Here is a 21,313-nt window from a genome sequence, read left to right as displayed (position 1 = left end):
GAAATGATGGCTAAAGATTTTGACTTTTCAGGAAAAATATAAAATTTCACAAAAAGTGTGTTTTTTACATGTTTCCGTTTTTTCGTGTTTTGAAGGCCTCGGGACCAAAGGGGCTCATTTTTTCTTGAAAGTTCAGAAAATTTTACGTCTACTGTCAAATTATCAGCGATGTATGTTTTTTAGTTTTGGAGATATAAATTTTTGAAAATAAAAAATCAGTCATTTTCCATCGGCACACACTGTAGGTCTCAGCGCATTAGATTTTTTATTTAAAAAAAATTATAACTTTTGAACAGCTTAACCGATTTCCAATCTTTTTTAATGGAATGAAAGCTTAAAATTTCAACTTTTCAGACAAAATTGAAAAATCTGACAAAAATATGTTTAAACGTTCAAAAATATAAAAATTTCTAGTTAATTTTAGAAATTTTCATATGTTTTATTGTAAAAAAAATATTTTTTTAAAGTTTTCTATTTTTTTCCGAAAAGTTAAAATCTTAACCTTTCATTCAATAAAAAAAGATTGAAAAACATTCAAAATCAAATGCACTGAGATCTACAGTGTGTGCCGATGAAAAATGACTCATTTTTTATTTTCAAAAAAATATATCTCAAAAACTAAAAAACATACATCGCTGAAAATTTGACAGTGAACTTTCAAAAATGAGACCTTCAAAACACGAAAAAACGGAAACAATTGAGTTTTTTTTATGTAAAAACCACTTTTTTTTTGTGTAATTTTATATTTTTCCTGAAAAGTCAAAATCTTTAGCCTTCATTTCGTCCAAAAGGATTGAAAATCGGGTGAACGGTTCAAAAGTCATAATTTTTTTTTTAAATAAAAATTTTGCAAAATCGCGATTTTTCTGGTCACCCTATTTCGGAAATGGTCACCCTAATCTAAACATCCAAAAATACGTGTATCCTTATTTCGGATAAGGAACAAAATAGCAAATTTTCACGGAATTCGGTGACCCACTAGATCGGTTTTTCATGGAATGGCTGTATAGGAAAAAAAACTTTTTCAGGTGTTGTTTCCTCAATAAGCAATCGCTGGAGGAATTTCTGGGGCAATTTGCAGCGTATTCTGGGAGATGTAATCGAATAAATTCAGAGCAAATCCATTAAAAACTGTTCTGAAGACATTATTTATGCTTCGCTGAATGATTTTTGGAAGAATCACACGAAGTAGTAGGAATTCCATGAGTTTTTTTTTCCAATCTAAAGACAATGCGACTCAAATCTTTGGGATTTTTAAAGGATGGTTTGGAACTTTATCACCTACGAATTTCTACAAATAGCTTCATGTTAATCCCATGAAGAATCATTGTAGCATTTTTGTTTACAGAAATCAATGAAGGAAGCCTAGGAGGATTTTCAACACAACTACCAGGAATACCTGTAAGAAATAATTCCTTGAAAAACTTCTGGATTGAATCAACCAGAAGAATTCCTGAAACAATTCTTGTGGTAACTTTTGGAGGAAAATTCCAAATATTTGAAAGTATCTTTAAAGAGAGAAGAGAGAAGAGGAAAGAAAGAAGAGAGAAGAGAGAAGAGAGAAGAGAGAAGAGAGAAGAGAGAAGAGAGAAGAGAGAAGAGAGAAGAGAGAAGAGAGAAGAGAGAAGAGAGAAGAGAGAAGAGAGAAGAGAGAAGAGAGTAGAGAGAAGAGAGAAGAGAGAAGAGAGAAGAGAGAAGAGAGAAGAGAGAAGAGAGAAGAGAGAAGAGATAAGAGAGGAGAGAGAAGAAAGAAGAGAGAAGAGAGTATACCAGTCACTGGTAATCTTTGGAGAAATTCCAGGTGGAATTCTTGTAAAACTCTCTGAAGAAATTCCTAGAAAATTTCCTGGATAAATCTCTGAAAAACATTCTGGATAACTTTCTTGAAAATTCCTTTGAGAGTTTTCGGAGGGCTTCCAGTAAGAATTTGTTAATTCGCTCCTCTTCTTAAAGGTTCCCTACTTTTTAGAGCATAGTGCTTTGGATCCAGAAGTTATTTCTTAACTCCGTTTTTTACGACCACTTTCATGGTTATTATTTGATAGCTTTCACTGTCAATTTAGTCATTTTTTCACTTGTCTTTTCATTGCAACTCAAAATAAATAAAAAAAATTTCACCCGGAACAGACACGTCAAGCACGGTCTTACTTTTGAAAAACTTTGTTTTCCTTGATCAATCAAGGCCCAGTGATTTACAACAACCAACTTTATAGAATTTTGCCAAATATTTCTTCGCTGGGAAAATAGTGTACTAAAAACACATGTTACATTTTTTATTATTTTCTATTGCTCATTTAATGGCGATATTGAACAGATTTGATAAACTGCGCTGTGCACATTATTCTTAGATTCATTTTATCAAATTAACTGGATCGGTTTTTCCACTATCTTCCTCCTTCGGCTTATCTCCGAAGTCGCGTCTTTTGCAGAAATGCATCCACCAATCAGCGACGTACAGCGCCGCAGCCACAAAGCCAAATGCAGCCGCCCATATATTGAACGAGCTACTGCGGAAGTCCCACAACGCCATGACCAATACCGAGAAGGCCATAGTGTAGTATGTTACCGTCGTCAATCCAGTGTACCAAAGATTCACCCGGAACCACTCCTCCGGGAAAAAAGCTCGACGATGAGGTTGAGCAACCAGAATCGCGTCGAACAGCAAAACCACTGCTCCTATAGCTGCAGTGAAGGCGACTATGAAGTAAGGTAATTCAGGCCAGAAGAACCGTTCCGAATAGTAGGATAAACGTGGACGTATGAACACCAGCGTTAAGATGGATGCTATCTGGATAGGATGGGATCGTAGAATTAATAACGATTGGAAGTTAAAACGAGTAAACACCGTTTACAAACCAGTTGTCCAAACTTGAGAGCCGATTGAACCGTTTTCAGTGCACTCCAATTGATTCGGCCAGCTGGACCAGCTGCATTCTGTAGGATGGTCACATCATAACTTGGAGGAAATGGAGATTTCTTCCTTTCGAAATTGTGAACGAGAGGAACCGAAGCCGTTGTTGATACTTTGTTCATGATTTGGGTTCCCATTTCAGACACATCGGAAACGAGGAAACAACTGAATGAAAATGGCACTGTTTGGTCGTTGGTATCAGCTGCGCTTATCAAGCGTTCGAAGCAGTTATTCATTCATCTATGGGGCTGTCCATTAATTACGTTAGGATTTATGGGGGGAGTGGGGGTTCAAGATTTCTTACGCGCCATACAATTTATTTTCAATTTTCTTACAAAAATCTTACCATGAGGGAGAGGGGTTTGGAAAACTCCGAAAATTGTCTTACGTAATTAATGGACCGCCCCTATGGATTTTGTAAACATGTTTTGAGAAAGTCCAAATCTGATAATTAACCTGAACTGTATGATTTGACAGATAGCTTTAGATTATTCTGCTTGTAAAATTATGTTTTTATTTTCTAAATCAAGCCTTCTTGCCAAACACTATCGAATGCCTTCTCTATGTCTAGAAGAGCAAGACCAGTATAATAGCATTCAGATTTGTTATTTTAAATGTAACAGGGTCATGATCAGAATCAAAATCAGCGTGAGTAACCAGATGGCTACAAAAGTGACTAGAGTCGTTTAAGACCAATTCAATTGTAAAAGGGTTTCTACAAGAAGAAAAACAAGTAGTGCTATCAGGGTATTGAATTAAGAAATACAATCCTACCGTTGGAATTGCTTTGCGAATTATTCCATGCGCGATATTTGGCATTAAACACACCAATGACAAAAAAAAATGTTGACTTATTGCTAGTCAATTTCCGCAAGTCAGTTAAAAGCAAATTAACATGCTGCCCTTTACATTGAAAAGCAAATAGGCATCTATAAAGTATATTGGTAAGCTGTGTTTCAACTGAAACTCCTAAAGTTTTGTAACTTTTGTTCAGATTGCATAAAAAGTTAATGTTTGATTTTGAGTTTGGATCCGGGATTTAAATAAGTTTCTGCAATAACTGTTATATGTATGCTATTAGCTGCTAGAAAATTTAACAGCTCGTCCTCTTTGCCATTTAAATAATCCAACAATGGATCATTAAAATAACCAAAACGACCGCTATGGAAAGCATAGATAGCGCCACCGTAGCCTTGTGTGTTTGACAGAACAGCAATGCTGTCACAATGTTAAATCCCATATACAGTGGCGCCTTTGTTTTGGTGCGTTGAGCACTTGCAAAAACTACCTTCAATGATCCATTGCTACAAGGAAATCAGAGTGATCTTGGGCCTATACCGACTGTAAAACATTTTGCCCCAAATTTCAATATAAATTGTATGGAGAGTAGGAAATCACAAACCTCGCCCCATAACCATTTACCCAATTATTGAACAACTCCATCCAGAATAGATTCTGAATAGTGCCATAGCTTTTCCGAATGATCGTTGCAGTAGAAAAGTAATTTGAACGCTTTAACTGATAACATTTTATCTATTGCGAATATGTTGCAAGCGTTCGATTCCATCAGATAACAAATGTTTATATTTTCACCTTCATTTTGTACCTTCATTTTTTAGGTGTTAGAAACATCAAACAAATCGCTTTGCTGCCTGGGTTGACAATCCACTAGCGTTACCAGATTGCATTTTTTCCCATGGTTTGGAAATGTTGAGCTCGATGGGAATGCTCTAGCCACAATGAATAAAGCGTCGACACTTGATGTGAAGTATCTAAAACAAAGTCATACATATAGCAGTTTTTTTTGTTTATCGTAATGATCGACTAGATGGAGCATGTGATGGAGTTGCTATCATCATTCAGAGGTGTTTATGGCGTTTGATGTTTATATATCAACTTTTTTCTTCATTTGAAACCGAAGTTTTTGAAACTTTGACAGTTTTTGTTGAAACGATTGTCCGAAATTTCCCCGAATGATTTTTTCCCGAAAGATTTTCTCCAGAAAACTATTTTTCCGAATATACTGCTATCTCCTTCTTCCTGGCATTAACGTCCTCACTGGAATAGAGCCTCCTTCTCAGCTTACAGTTTTAAAAGCATTTCCACAATTATTATCTGAGAGCTTTCTTTGCCTAGGTTGCCATTTTCGCAATTTTATATCGTGTGTCAGGTACGATGATACTCTATGCCCAGGGAAGTCAAGGAAATTTCCGGGAATCGAACCCAGACACCTTCAGGATGGCTTTACTTTATAGCCGCGGACTCTAACCACTCGGCTAAGGAAGGCCTTAGTTGGCTCTTAGTTACCAACTCCGAAAGTGCTCAAGAACATAAGAACAAGCTGAAAAGCAGGCTCTGTGCCAGTAGAAGAAAAAGATGATTCTAGTTTATCTTCTTCTTCAACGAGTGATGCGAAATAATATGCAGGCTGTTGGATTAGGACTTCGGATACCAATATCAATGGATTAAATTTATTGATGTGCTCGATAAATATGTAAGGTATGCCAAATTTAGTTTTTTTCCCTCCTGAAACCCCCGTTATTTCAATTTATTTCATTCTTCTTCGTAATAATTGGTATTCCTCAACTTTCTAACAATTTCTTCGCGTTTGCTGAAATTCCTCCACCAACTCATCAGATAAAGTCCCGCATTAACGAATCCAAAAGCGGCCGCCACACGGTTGATTTCGATACTGTAGTAGTTCAACGACATAACCAGCACGGAGTAAGCCAGCGAATGGAAAGCTATGGCTGCCAATCCGGCGAACCACAGTTCTACTTGGAACCAAAGAACCGGAGTAAAAGCCTTCCGGAGAGGATGTGCCTTTATGATGGCATCAGCTAGTGAGAGCACCGTCCCAATCAGAGCGTTAATTGCGAGGAAAATGTAAGAGATTTCTGGCAGGGAGTCCAGCGGTTCCGAATTGCGACGACCACGGGTTCGGGTTAGCGCCAGAATTACGATGGCAGCTGTCTGGAAAGGTGAAAAGTTCGGATTATTTAATCATCTTTGGTGAACCCTTTCCAAATTTCCTAACTTACGATCTGTCCCAGCTTCAGAGCCGAACGAAGGGTCTTCAGCTCCTTCCAATCAAATCGACCGTCAGGGCAATCCGCTGGGCTCTGCAGTATAGTGACGTCATTATTAACTGGAAACTCCAGCGGATGGGACTTCTTGTGGTCACAGTTGTGCACCATGGGTGCAGATCCAATGGTAGAAATTTTGCTCATTTTCACGGTTCAGAATTCACTCTCCGACTGAAAACGCACTTGGTAAACGGAAACGGTACCAGCTTTGCTTACTGATAGCGATGCCAACTGATGTGCGATAAGAACTCTGAAGTATTCATCTAGCAGGTGAGAATGCTTTTTTCGAACGTTGGGTTCTTGTGGTTTGTACTAGGTTTTCTTAATCATCCAAATAATCCCTGGAATTTAAACGTTAGTGATCTATTGATGGTTTTTCAATAAGGCAAAGACCCTTAGCGGTAAACGCTCAGCTATTCAGCAAGACCAAGCTGAGGGTCGTGGGTTCGAAGCTCGCCGGTCCAGGCTCTTTCAATGGAAATATTCTTGACTTTACAGGACATAGGGTATCTTCTTACTTGCCACACGATACATATGTTCAAATGTGGGCTTCGAGGCTGTGCGGTTAGTGTTACCAAGCATTTAACCGCATCGTGCCAAGGAGTGTGGGTTCGATTTCCGCTTCAGTCCGGAAAAACTTTTCAGTAGGAACGTATTTCGACTGTGCCAGTGGGCGTAGCATGCTAGTCCGTTGTCTAGTATGGTGCTTCCTTCAAAGGGCTAATCGTCCACTGGAAGCATTAACGTGTCGGTGTCTTTTTTTAGGTTTTTTTTTCAGATTTAGTCACACCCCTTAGCTTAAACTCAAATTTTGGGTGTATTTTGTTTTCCGTGTCCCTTCAGAAATGTCAGATAGGAACAACCCCTTAGTGTTAAAACTAAAACCCCTGTGGTGTTTTTGTCGATCTTAAGTGTCAAGGTTCATTTATTGATCCATTTTTTTTAATTTAAGTTCAAATATGATATAGCCGTTATTCAAGCGGGAAAAATTGCTAAAGTAGTTGCAATAATATGCTCTTTTGTGTTATTAAATGAAAACAAGATTTCATTAAACATTTTAGGACCCCATTGGGAATCAAAGAACGGACATAAAACGAACAACGTATCAAAAACTTCCCTTTAAGGTCCGCGAGAGTCATACATACATTTGCAAAACTGTCCTTCACAATCTTTTTCGTCCTTCGAGGACCTACTCTGCTTTTCATGGACGCTCGCAGGTTTTCTTAGATTTTCGCTGATCTTCACGGATTCTCCAATGAAGTTTTGAAGTATTCCTAGAATATTACGATCAGGATGAATTCCGATAGAGATACGTCCTGACATTTTTACAGACATCATTTTTTGAGTTCTTTCAGTGCTTACTCCAGAAATGTCTGAAAAGGACTCCTCCAGTGATTTTTTAAGGAATTTTTCAACGTTTTCAGCATACTTATTCCCAAGCATTCGTGGACCTTTGCTACCTTTTTCATTTCGTAAATCTTTCTTGGACCTTCGAAGATTTTCGAAAACTTTTGCAGCCCTACACGAACCGCATTTTGAGAACCTTTGCAAACCTTAGTAGACTGTCGTCCACCATCACAGATTTGTACACACCATCGACCTGTTTGTAGACCTTCTCAGATATTTCCAAACTTTTGTTGATCTTTGCAGAACTTCATCAGCCTCCCTCCGCGGATCAAGGACCTTAGACATCCTCACCACTCATTATTCACGAAATATACTTGTACTTGTTTACATGGTCAAGGGTCTGTAGGTGATCAAAGTATTTTGGACAGACCGTTACGCCTATATAATTTGGCCATTCACGGCAAAATCAAATGGAAGTGGTCAAATTATATACGAGTAACGCGCTGTCCAAAATACATAAAACCCCCTATCATATTAAAACCCATTACACTGGATATGACACAAAATCCTAAGGCCTATCCTAAGGCCTAATCCTAAGTAAATTATCTTTACCAGTAAACGATAATGCTAGGACGAGATGTGCTGATGGATCTTGGAGCGTAACCGGTGGTCTTAGGTGATTTTCTCCTGGACTATTAACTCTGGTATATTACCTGGCTACAAGTCTGAATAAATGGTTCACCCTCTTTGGATCTTCCAGAAGGATTAAAGTATTAATTGTCACTGTCCAAAAAGCCTGTAGTGTTGTATAGAAAACATTAACGGCTATACGTTCTTAGACAGTTGCGAAGAACTGTCCTGTTAATCAGGAAAACAATACCAGACTAACCAGTGGTCAATTTATAAATTAATTAACTCATTACGCGTGGTAAAGATGGACAAATTATAGGTAGAATTACAAAATTTCACCCATAATTTGTCCATCTTTACCACGCGTAATGAGTTAAATAATTTAATAACCATGCGGATTGGATTACCGAACAGCTCAATATAAGCGTCAATTTATGGTCAATTTATGTTTTCTGAATATATTGCCAGCCCTTGATTGTGAGACTGCACTTGTTAACGAAGGTCTGATGAGTCAGACATACACAAACTTTAACGGTCCTTCGCGTATTTTAGTTAACCTCTGCTGACCTTTAGAAATCTTACATTTTTGTTTCTTTAAAGACCTTCATGAACCTTCGTTTGTCTTTGCGAATCTATGCAAAGCAGACCTTTACTGACCTTCGTAGACCATCGCAGATAATTGACCTTTTAGTGTAGGTACGGGTTTATGTTGCACCTCCACTCCAACACTCCTCCACACAACTGTAACTAACGGGACAGCCCCCTATCCGGCATCAATGAGACCCCCTTCTACACTGCCTCAGGATCGTCATATGCGTTTGATAAACTGCGACCAAGAAAACACTTGAATACTGATTAACAACACTGAAACCCACTTTATTGGCTTTTCTTGCCCACAGGTACCTTTGATTACTTCATCCCACTTTCTTACAAACCTATCTCCTATTTTCTACTTCCTCTTCTCCTCTCCTTCTGGTGGCGGAGCCTCTTCTTCGTTCGCTACCACCTTCGTCCTTGCTTCGTCTCCGCCAATTCGTTCCTTTCCTCGGTTGGACCATATTATATTCTCATAGGGTTAAACCAGAGACACTCGCTAAGGACGAAACCTTTCAGTCCTAGCCACCAGGGGTTCCCAAACTCTTCCTAGTCCGTTCGGCAGTCTCGAGCGTAACGTACGAGCACTGCAGCACACTTCGAGGCGATAGGACCACTCAATGTCTGTGATCTACTACGCGCACTCTACGGCCTACGCTCTTCTTCGAGGGCGATTTATTGGCAATTTTCAAGGACACTCCAAAGCTATTACTAAGGGTACTATCAAAGGTCCTGTGGGCATTTGGGGATCAAATAGGGGTTTTAGTTGTGATGGGGACAAATGGGGATCTAGTCGAGGGTCTGATTCTGGTTAACACATGGCAAATCTTCTCTTCTACTTTCACGACTTTATGGTTTAATGACACTTTTTCCTTTTCCTATCGACGTCTATCTCGCTTAACAATGGATTACCTGCTTTGCTCTTGCCCACAGTTGATCAGCACAAGTTTCCTCGTTTTATTTTGTATGGGGAAAGGCATCTAACTTCAAATTTCTCGTAAATAAAAGCATTAATCGAACAAAATGTTTGGTAGGCGTGATAGTCAATATCACTACGTACAACCATAACCAATTTTTTGTTGAAAATTGTTCCCAATTTTCATAAATAATTCGTTAGATGCATTTCGCCATAAAAATATTTTTCGCGCTATCTTTTAGCGATTTTTTGTGCATGAACCACTACTATGTGGTGAGCAGCAAATCAGGCCATGCATGTACCAATTGGCTTGATACTGATCCAAAGCATTGGTGGACGATCTTCTTAGAACCCTTTCTTACAATATCTGAATTCGCCCCATCATGGCGCCTTTTACGCCACCCTCCAATGGCCCACCCATTCTGCTCGTCCTTTTAGGTCTGGTGTTGAGTAGCGGAACTATTAGCGATGTGGCTGCATGCTGTCCAGTGGGTAATGGGTGGTGATGCTAACAAATATTCAAAAATATTTTTGGTTTCTCGTACAAAATACTACAACGTGAAAATCTCAACAATCTCAGACAGACAGACATACATACAACCTACGAACTACACAATATATCACTAAGTTTCCTCTAGTCTCTAAGCAGTTTTTGGCACCGAATTAGCTAGAAGTTCCTTTTGGTTGACAGCATCACCAAATTCGTCCATCGATCCGCAAGCAACTGTCTCATCTTGACCTCCATATCTAATTTATTCTTAATCTAATATATGCCTGGGTATTTATTACGATTTTACTCAACAAGCCTTTTGTGGGCTTTTTCAAACTTTCATGGACCTTTGTGAATCTTCGCAGAATTATACGCGCCCTCGTAATATTTTGGGAACTTCTTCAAACTGTTGCGGATTTTTTATCCATGATTTTTTCTTATTTTATAATTGTTATAGAGTCTCTCCAAAACCTTTTTTTTTTTTTGAACCAAACGAGGAAAATAATTATATTGTTTGGAAATGGTTCAAGGATTAATCAAACATTTTCAATTCAACATTTCTTTTTATATTCTTTTGAAGAAATAATAAACAAATCACTTAGAACATAATGGAGTGACCCATTTCGCATACGGACGTTTGTCATAATGGACGTTTCGCATAAAGCAGTTTCATACAAGATCGGGTAGCATTTTAAAGAAGGCATATAATTTTGATTACGCCAAATCTCGCATAACTTTTGATCTCGCCCTAAAAGCCATTGGTAACCATGTGTGTAGCTCGTTGTTTCTGAGCATTTGAATAGATTTACACGTTATTTAACAACTCTATGGTGAAGAAAGGATCATTATCTACCTGCCGGTGGTGTTGGTTTGGATGCTTATTCATTCATTTGCTCAGAAACAACGATCTACACACGTGGTTACCAATGGCTTTTAGGGCGTTATCTCAGATTATGCGAGAAATGTCCATTATGCAAAACGTCTTTATGCGAAACGTCTTCATGCGAAATGTCCCACACCCGAACAAAATGCTTAAATAATCGTCAATATTCGCTTTCCAAATTTTTTCATAGAATCTTCCAATACATTTTCTTTGGACACATGCAGAAGTTCCTTTAAATGTTTTTGTTTTTATATAATTATAATTACTGGCAAATAATCCATAAGCTCCTCCATTTTTACGCTGAGCAACGCAGCTGACGTGTTCCAAACTGCCTCCACCGACCACAAAATCCTAAGATTTTTGTATCGAAATCTAAAACATTAAAAATGGCTGTTGCTCTTAACATTTACACTTCTTATTTTGATATTTTATCAGAATGTTTTCCTCTATTTGTTTTTATTATTTCTTCTATTATTTTATTAGAATATAAAGGTTTTGGTTGTTCTACTTCATCAGTATTGACCAGTTACTGATTAGATAATATGGCGTTTAAAATTTGATACAAATAATGCGCCTTTATCGGTGAATTCACGGTCAAAATCTGGCTTATTCTGATTTTGCCAAATGTCCATAATGCCAAACGCCCTTATGCCTTCCAATCTGGCGAAAACTTTAAATGTAAAAAACACATTCGTTCAGAAAATTCTATAAATTAAGATTTGTGATTCGTTCTAACGGGCGTTAAAAAAATTTTTTTTCAGGCGTCGTGTGAAAAAAATTGTTTTTAACGATTTCAATATTTTTATTAACAACATAATGTTTATTCTTCAAATAAATTGGGGTGAGTTATGTCTGTTACATTATTTTCGTGAATGATTTAATTTTGAAGCTTTCGTCGTACAAACTGTCGTTCGCCGATGATCTTAAAATCTTTCGCATCATTTCTACCGCGGCAGACTGCCTTGCACTTCAAAACGACATCGACGCATTGCTGGTTTGGTGCGACGACAACGGTATGCGAGTCAACAGCGGGAAGTGTAAAATAATATCATTTACACGCAATATTACATTTCGGTCACATCAGTACACCATTGGAACGACACTATTAGAACGAGTCCAATCCATTTGCGATCTTGGAGTAACTATCGACTCTAAGCTCCGATTCAACAAGCACATCTCTACCATAACCGCAAAAGCGTGGTCGGTTCTAGGGTTCATTCGTCGACATACATCGGAGTTCACAGACATCTACGCTCTGAAGACGCTGTTCTGCGCCCTGGTGCGTAGTATTTTAGAGTATGCAGCTCCGGCCTGGACACCGTATCATTTGTCGTACTCTTTACAACTGGAGCGTGTACAAAAGTGTTTTCTGCGATTTGCACTGAGAAGCCTTCCTTGGAGAGACCCGGAAAACTTGCCAAGCTACCCTGAACGATGCCAGCTAATTAACTTAGAGACTCTCTCGGAAAGAAGAGCAAAATCGCAACAAGTTTTCATTTTCGACATCATTACCGGAAACCTGGATTGTTCAATGCTTCTTTCTGAGGTACCTTTCTATGTTCCACCATGAAGTCTTCGCGATGCACCCTTTCTCGCCAATCCTGTCCACAGAACCAGTTATGGTCAAAACAATCCGTTTTCCGCTGGAGCATTCAATAATGTTAGTGTGTTGTTTGATTTTGATATGTCGAAAGCTGTTTTTAAAAATAGGTTAAGAAATGTGATATCTTAATTTTATATTTTACCATCTACTTGGTCGTAAGTCGAAGATATGGATAATAAATAAAATTAAATTACCGCGGGGTTGACGTAGGACTTCTATGAACACAACTTCGATCAATTTTGGGTCAGACCCTAACAACAATGCGGTAGCTTTTTGCAGATGTTAGGATGTTTGGTAGTAGATGATACGTGCTATGATTGTGAGTATTCAATTACGTTATGGTTTTAAGGGAGATCTGTCATTTGGTTTGGAAGCTTTTTCAGAGTTTCGGATTTTGAAGTAAAATACTTCAAACTAAAATACGTAAACTACGCCATTAGATTTGCTGCATTTGAATATAAGTAAATTGTCATAATTGCATCCAACCTTTACACAATGGTCGGAAAAAAGTGAAGTTTGGCCAAAACTATTTTTATCGCCTTAATCGATGAAATATGTAATCTGAATATGTTCTTTGGCGTTTTTGTTGTTTCAGAAGGGGTTATTCACAAATTACGTAACTTCGAAAAAAAGATTTTTTTTAAATTTAAATTGTTATCAAACTGGATTGAAAGCACAAATTTTGTTTATATTTGATCGAGTTTGATCAAAATGTGTAAGAATAGTGGTTAAATATATTTTAAATAAACTTTGTATGAAAAATATCGTCAAAATATATGTAAAATATTGAATTATTCAAATAGCTCTAACTTGCATATCAGCAAATTTCTGCAAAAATTTTAAAGCTTTTTTGTGAGATCTAAGGATGGTTTTTGATATGCAATATTTGAAATGGCGGCGACATGACGCGACAAGAGTTGTTTTTCATGTTCAAAATCATCAAAATTACTAAAATGGAATATTGAATAGTATTAAAACTTCAACCAAATATTTTTTTCCATCCTCATGCTCGATAAAAGTGTTGAACCATAAGCTCTAAGATAGTGGGTAACTTTGGAGAAATATTGCATTCCTAAATTATAAATTTTGTGTTTTATTTTATAGTTACATTTTTCAATTTTTTGACTTCAGCCGGTTTGCCGTCATAAAAGTCATAGAAATTTAAATTTTGGTTCAATTTCAGTTAAGGATCATAATAATATAACACATGACGTATATTTTAAAATTAAAAAAATCATGAAAATCTCAAAAAAAAAATTTGGTAGTTTTGGCCGCCCCTTCATATGGAGCCCGACCATTGTGCTTTAGTTATAATTCAGAATGTAATGGTTTGTAAATTTAAGAAAAGTGAGGAGCACCGTAAATTTCAATTTACCGTATTGTCAATTCTTCTTTTTTTTCTTCTTGGCATAAGTTCCTCACTGGGACAGAGCCTGCTTCTTAGCTTAGTGTTCAATGAGCACTTCCACAGTTATTGACTGAGAGCTTCTTTGCCAAAGTTGCTATTTTCACATTCTTACATCGCGTGTGGCAGCTACGATGAGACTTTATGCCCAGGGAAGTCAAGGAAATTCCAATTACGAAAAGATCCTGGACCGACCGGGAATCGAACTCAGGCACCTTCATCATGGCTTTGTTATGTAGCCGCGGACTCAAACCACTCGGCTAAGGAAGGCCCCTATTGGCAATTGTCAATTATTCATAAGAAATCAGATATTGTATGATGCTACGAGAAGAATTAAGAGATTATAGCAAGTATGTGGTAAACACATTAGGAAATATTACACAATTAACTCTTTAGCACACATTTGTTGGGCCTGAAAAAGGCCAGTTAAACGGTGATATTTGAGTAACACGGACACACATTTTGACGGCGCACATGTTGGAATCCTCCTCGTCCAATGAGGTTTTAAGGTGGGGATGACGATGAGCGCTTCCACTAGCGGCTTTGGCTGATTTTCTTCAGTCTACTCGAACAAATCTTGCGTGGGCGCACCAATTCCTGCAGGGTCAATTTTGGAAGCGCGGTTCAATTTAGAAATCTTGAGCAATTTCACAATCCGACGCTGGATTTGCAGCAATTTGATGATCAAGAGCTCTGTGCAACAGGTAGCGAGGAGTTGGGCAGGTTCGGCGGACCTCCACCAGCTCGAAAACGAAAATGGAATGAAGCCTAATTCGACGAAAGACGGTATGCCTTATATCCTTAGAATAGCAGATGATGCTCCTCCTTTTCGTATTCTTCGCTTTCTGATCTGAGAAATATGCTATATGAAATTTATGTCTTGGCAAGGGATGTACAAAATGAGCTTTATGCTGTTATTGCATCCCGACGGCACTGCAGCAGCGTCCTCGGAAACATCCACAAACTGCAGTATTGTCGATTATCTATCTACCTATATATAAATAAAAATGGAATGGTGTTTGTATGTCACGAAATGACTTACGAACGGACCAACAGATTTGAATGATTCATTCTCCGTTTTGTTCGTCAAGGGTTCCGACGTGTTTGTGTGTATAAAAAATCTAGGATATTCACCGGGAAAGTAGGAAAAACGAGAGTGAACGGAACTGTCATTTTGTATGGGACGGACTATAGCGTTTTTCAACAGCCTACTTGATGGCAAGACGAAGTTTGCCGGGGCCACTAGTTAGTAATAAATCAGATATTGTATGGCACTACGAGGTGATTATAGCAAGTATGTGGTAAACACATTAGGAAATATTAAACAAATAACTCTTCAGTTCACACGTGTTGACCCTAAAAAGGGCCGATTGAATTGCTGATTTCGAGTAACACGGACACATTTTAACAACGCACTGGTTGAAATCCTCTTCGCCCGATGAGGTTTGCGGTGGCGGCTTCTTCAAGGTCTTTTTCATCGCGGCGGTCTTTGAAACTTGGTGGGAGTTTTCTTAGGAACTGCCTTCTTCTTCTCCTCCTCCTGCTCGGATGCCAGCCACAGCCACAGTTTTCCGTGATTTCACTTCACTCTTATCAGTCTTGCAATATTGCCGACATCACAGTTGTAGTTTCCGCCGATGTATTTTTCGATCACCTGCAAGGAGGACCCGTTTCGTTCGTTTAGGGCTGCGATGACGGCCACAACCATCTCATGCCTCTTCTTCTTCATGGCGGCGGCAGCGGTGATGGCTTTGGCTTCAGATGGCATCTTCTCTCGGTCGGCTGACGGTCAGTGTGATTTGAGCGAAGCAAGACAAACGGGGTGGTCCTTCGCTATCGATGTCTGTGTCTGAGAAGCAAGCCCGGTCAGAGCAAGCGGATATGTTGCCTGCTGAGATGCGATCAAAGCGGAGAGTGAAAAGCAAACTACGTCAATTTTTCTCTACCACTCCTATTTATAGATTTGCTTGAAATCAACGTTCTCTTTTAAAACAGTTATTAAACTATTTGGACGGGTATGTGGGATTCAGTTAGTAAACGACATGAACCTTTACTGTCTTGTCTTTCGATTGAGATGCTAATCAAGGAATTTCGTTAGGCCATCAAAAAGTTATAAACGTTTAAAATAGTTCATGCCAACGTAACGCTCTTGGTTTTGAAATTTCAATTTCACTCCTGTATAGAGAAGAAAGACGTAGTCCTACGTCAAAAAAACGTCAATGAATATTGGAGAAGGGGTTCTGATCAGCTGTACGACTCAATTTAGTCGCGATGCTCTCACAAGAGCGCTGACGGCCATCTTCTGCATACAATTGTTCCCTAATTTTTTTTTTAAATTATTGATTTTATTAAATACAGGATGGCATAAACTTAAGCGTTTGGTACTAAAATTAGGACAGGGCTTTACGACCCTATTCAGGATCCTCGTGGTCACTACTTCGATTTCTTGACCCGCCATTTTTTTTCTACACTAGGGCACTGAGGAAGTCGAAAAAATCCTGACGTAACTGGGGCAAGTTAGTCGGGTTCCTTTATTCGGCATGTACGGTATCGCTTTCTGCTCAAGATATTCCAGCGTCATCCACCAGCACTGCGATCTGTGCTCGTCTGTGTCCACGGGGACCGAGTCTTCTTCCGACAGATGATTGCCTCCATCTTGAGGGTTCGGTGAAGCAAGGTATGGGAGTTGTGATATTTTCGGCCGGCGTTACGCAAAGTCGTTCCGTCCTTGTTGAACAGCTTTTACAACGCTTCCTTCTTCTTCGTCATTATCTTCGCCGGACGGCCACTACCGGTCTTCCGCTCCACGTTCAGGGATGCCAGGATCCTGTTAATTGTACTCACGGGCACGCTTTCGTCTCGAAAGTGGTCTATCGTAAACTTATTTCTACGATGACCTTGCGTTTCGTAAAACCGTACAGCACGCTCGTGGAGTGCTTGCTGTTTCGATGCCAACCTATTTTTGGGAGGAACAGCGAATCTCTAAATTCACAACTTCTTTCCAAAAAAGTGGGGTTTAAAACTGTCACTATACGTGGCAAAAATTGGAGAACGTTTCTCCAGAATGCGCGCTTTCTTCAAGGGTGAAATGGTTCATGTTGATATTGCGCATTTCTTTCACCACTGGACTATTGCAAAATTTTACAAGTGCGGAAATGCTAATAAAAGTGCGCAATAGCATTAAATCGGGTAAGTGTCTTCGGGGGACTTATTCTTCGCAAATCAAAGAATGAGTGTTCCGAAGACACCAACATAATTCAACAATCCCGCACTTTTATTCGCACTTTCGCACTTATGAGGCCGTACTTTGCAGTCCAGTGGGAAAAGAAATACACAATAATTGCATCGAAATGAGCAATCAGTTTGATGCTTTAGACAATTTTTTTGCGAATATCGAATCAAAGCAGTCTCTAGCCAAGGCTCTTTGATTGAAATGAAGAAACAAAAAATGACTGCTATCGTGGTCAGTTGTTCCGGATTTGGAAAATTTAGGTAGGAGTTCTATAACTCCATTAGGGGAATCAAGGTTTCCTTCCAAATCGCAAATAATAAAGCGGTTTGCCAACTTCTTGGAGATTTGAAGGGACTCTGAAGAGATCAAAAATGCTAAATTTATTGGATTTTCCCCAATCCAAGTAATCATTATGAAAAAGAGAACGAAATCTGGCAGTCATTCGAAAATACTTTCTCAAGAATATCATTTAATTCACTTCAACAAAAGTGATCTATATTATATGAAAGCTTTAGAAAAAAACAAGACTTATGTCCTATGTCCGTGTGACATGGGCATCCCACTCAGTTCCATCGGTTCCAAAAGTAAGGTCATGACACCAAACGATTCTATGATATTTCCCGGAAAACCATTTCCCGGAATGCCATTTCCCGGAAATCATTTCCCAGAATGACCCATTTCCCGGAAACCCATTTCCCAGAATGCCATTTCCCGGAATGCACCAAAAATAAACCTACGCGGATATTGTTTTTTTTTTGCGGTTTGAATGCCAGAACTGACCGGCTTACAACAGCCCTAATATTCGTAGCGATTCACGCGCAACTATTCAGTAAGACCACAGCACAGCAAGTATCGCAGGTTCCAATTCCGCTGATATAGGATTTTTTCGGATTGGAAAAGAGTTGCTTTGTCAATTGGCGAAGAATATTTTCAGTTAATCACTGTTGGAATGCTTATATGAACATTGAGCCGAGAAGAAGGCTTTGTTCCAGGTGAAACGTCATGCCAGAAAGAAAAAAGAAAGATGATAACCAATTGAAACACTTTCACAGCATAAAATTTAAACTAGTGTCTCATTCAAAGGTGCGGAAGGAGTTCAGGGAAGCGCCTTAAAAAGCCTTAAAAAATCGACAAGAAGGGATTTGCTCCAATATGTCACAATTGTGCGTGACATCCCGAGCAGAAGAAAATAACTACTGAATACCAAATTGAGGTATTCCATACCAGATAATTTCCAACGCTCCCAGGTATTGTAATACCTAAATAATACTTGATGTATGTATGTATATTTATTAGAGACCGTTTAACCATTTGGTCATTCCGGTCGTTGATTTCATGTTAAATACAATTTGGTCTTATTATGTTGTTCACTTCTTAATTCTAACACGTTTTAAAAGGTTCTATGTTCCATTTGTTTCCGTGGTTGGAGATTTCTGCCTAGACATCGAGGGCTGCTACAGATTTTGCAGCTTTCATTGCGGTTTTCTTCCACTGTTTTCTTAGAATAGTGAGGATGCCGATGAGCAGTTGTATTGTTGAGATTATCAGGATCAGGTTAATCTTCCAATCGTGGTCTTCTAGAAGTCCGGTGTGGACTTCCTGATTCTCGATAATGGTGACGTCCTGGTCACCGTTTTGGGTGGGTTTCTTGGAGTTGTCGTTGCCCATGATGTTGATGAGGTTTGGTTTTCCACTGGTGGTCGATAATATTACTGATGCTTGTTTGTCATTCGTCGACGGTATAAGTAGGAGAATTATGCTGACATGTTAGCTTGATGGTGGATGGCTTTTTCAGCTTAATGTTGGATCAGCATTGGTGTGTGTTTTTGGTGTTTTTTGTAGGTTTATATCAGCTTGTCGAGTTTGCAGTCTTTCAGAAATTGTTTTGTTTTTTCGAGGGTGCTCGTGTCGTTCCCCAACAGTTCATGCAGGGAATTGCCGAGTTTGTAATTTCTGCGCTCTGTTTCGTAGAGACGACATTCGATTAGTATGTGGCTTACGGTGATTGGTTCACTGCATGTTCTACAAATTGCTGGATCTTCTTTTTTTGCATAGTGCCCATGGGTCAGATATGTATGCCCAATTCTTAGCCTAGTTAATATTCGACTGAAGTGTCTGTCTTCATTGTATGACGTGTTCCATTCTTCTATAGTATTTTTGATTTGCCTGAGCTTGTTTCTGCTTGCATACCATTTGTTTTGCCACACTTGTTTAATTTGTGTGTTTATGAGGTGTTTGAAGTCTGCGAAGGGCGTTTTAATATCTAACGGAGTTTGAAGCATGGCACCATTTTTTGCAAGCTCGTCTGCTTTCTCGTTTCCATGGATGTTTACATGTGCTGGGACCCAACATAGTTCGATGCTACCTTTTTTGTCCTGTAGAATGTTTCTGATGCGTGTTATCCATGGATGGCTTGAATTTTTGTTAGCGACGGCTTCCAGAACACTTTTAGAATCGCTAAATATGACGTTAAGCCCACTGGGACAGCTGTCTATCGCTCTCAGTATAGCGAATGCTTCTGCGCTGAATATGGTTAGATGTTTTGGTAGGCAAATCGATGTGTTGAGGTTGAGGTCGTGTGAATATATCCCGCATCCAACTCCATCATCCATTTTTGAGCCATCGGTGTATGTGTGAGTATGGTTATGATACTCGGTATTGCAAAGCTCCTTGAAGTGATTTTGTTTTGCTGCCGGTGGGAGTCGTTCTGGTATTTCTAAGTTGATTCTGTAGGTGGTTTCTTTCCAATCCAGTAGTGCTGTAGAGTCTTCTTCTGTGACGGTCATTGGTGGTATCTGTAGATCATCCAGAATACTGCTTACTTTATTTATTAGGTGGAGATCAGGATTGTGGATTCCGCGCGCAAATTGTTTCAATGAGTAGTTGATAGTCATTTTTGTGAAGATAAGTTCCAGGGGAAGAAGTCCGCTTTCCGATAAAATACTGTCTATTGGGCTAGAATGAAATGCACCAGTGGCATATCGGATTCCCTGGTGATATATTGGGTTTAGTTTGGTGATTACTTGTTGCTCCGAACAGGTTAGTGCTGGTGCACCATATGTGAGTTTTGGGAGGATGATCATGTTCAGTATATGCAGTAAAGATTTTCTGTCCGCTCCAAATTTGGTTTTGCTAAGGCATTTCATGATGTCCAATCGTCGCTTTACTTCATCTCTGGTTATTTTTATGTGGTAGTTATAGTTTAGTCGGTGATCGATCCACACTCCCAATAATTTGTGTTGTTTCACTAAGTTGATTGCTTCTGAATTAAGCATAGGTGTTGCTTGTTTTTGTAGTTTTCTTCGTTTTCCAACGTGCATTATTGCTGATTTTGTGGCTGATACGCTGAAACCGGTTTCGGTACACCATTTCTGAATGCCGTTGAGAATTTTCTGTACTCTTGATCGGGTCCATTTAGCGGATTTTGTTTCGACTGCAATGGTGATGTCGTCTGCATACATTCTGATAAAAGTGTCCTGTGGAATGAAGGTTTTGATGCTTTCCACTGCTAATAGGAAGAACGTCACTGCCAAGACTGATCCTTGTGGGACCCCATTTTCTTGGATTTTTGGGTTTGAGAGCTGCCCGTTATAACGACATGGAACTCTCTGCGTTCTAGAAATGAACTACAAAATTTTGCCATGTTTCCTGTAACATTGGCTTTTGCGAGTCTTTTTAAAATAAGTCTGCGCCATGTTCGGTCGTATGCCTTCTGCAGGTCGAGGAATATGATTTCTGCGTGTTTCTTGTCGTTGATTGCTTTTCTTGCATAATTATCTATGTGAGAGATTACGTCGTTAGTCTGATGGCCTCTCCTGAATCCGAATTGTACTCTTCCTAGTGTGTTGTTCTTTTCCAAATAGCGCATAAGTCGCCTATTTACCATTCGTTCGAATAGCTTTAAAACACAGCTTGATAAACAAATGGGCCTGAGGTTGTTTGGGGTGTTGGGACATTTTCCTGGTTTCGGAATAGGTACCAAGATGGATGTTCTCCATAGTTCCGGAAAGTTCCCGTTTTTCCATATTGTGTTGTATGCTTCAAGTAGTTTTCTTTTAACGTAAAATGGTAGTTGTTTCAGCATTGAGTTGTGAATACCGTCTGGACCAGGTGAAGATCCAGTAAGCTTGTCTATTTGGAAGATCATTTCATTCATAGAGAAGTCCATATCCATTTCGGGATTTCCTTGCCTTTTAAATTTGATTGTAGTTTTTTC

General features: G+C 39.0%; 2 protein-coding genes across 2 annotated transcripts; both read right to left on the bottom strand.

Annotated features, from left to right (window-relative positions):
* Positions 1-2,264: 2,264 nt before the first annotated feature.
* LOC110676221 lies at positions 2,265-3,095 on the bottom strand. The gene is made up of 2 exons (XM_021843217.1): positions 2,857-3,095; positions 2,265-2,788 (listed from the first exon to the last, which is right to left on the bottom strand). The coding sequence occupies exons 1-2, from the start codon at positions 3,046-3,048 to the stop codon at positions 2,351-2,353; spliced, it is 630 nt and encodes a 209-aa protein (XP_021698909.1). The 5' UTR covers positions 3,049-3,095; the 3' UTR covers positions 2,265-2,350.
* Positions 3,096-5,381: 2,286 nt separating this feature from the next.
* Positions 5,382-6,196, bottom strand: LOC5572010. Its single transcript, XM_001660066.2, has 2 exons — positions 5,953-6,196; positions 5,382-5,884 (listed from the first exon to the last, which is right to left on the bottom strand). The coding sequence occupies exons 1-2, from the start codon at positions 6,139-6,141 to the stop codon at positions 5,465-5,467; spliced, it is 609 nt and encodes a 202-aa protein (XP_001660116.2). The 5' UTR covers positions 6,142-6,196; the 3' UTR covers positions 5,382-5,464.
* Positions 6,197-21,313: the final 15,117 nt, after the last annotated feature.

Source organism: Aedes aegypti, chromosome 1, assembly GCF_002204515.2.
Source record: "Aedes aegypti strain LVP_AGWG chromosome 1, AaegL5.0 Primary Assembly, whole genome shotgun sequence".
NCBI classification, from domain to species: Eukaryota; Metazoa; Arthropoda; class Insecta; order Diptera; family Culicidae; genus Aedes; species Aedes aegypti.
The sequence above is the reverse complement of the archived record's forward strand: the minus strand, read 5'-3'. Positions and strand labels throughout refer to the sequence as shown.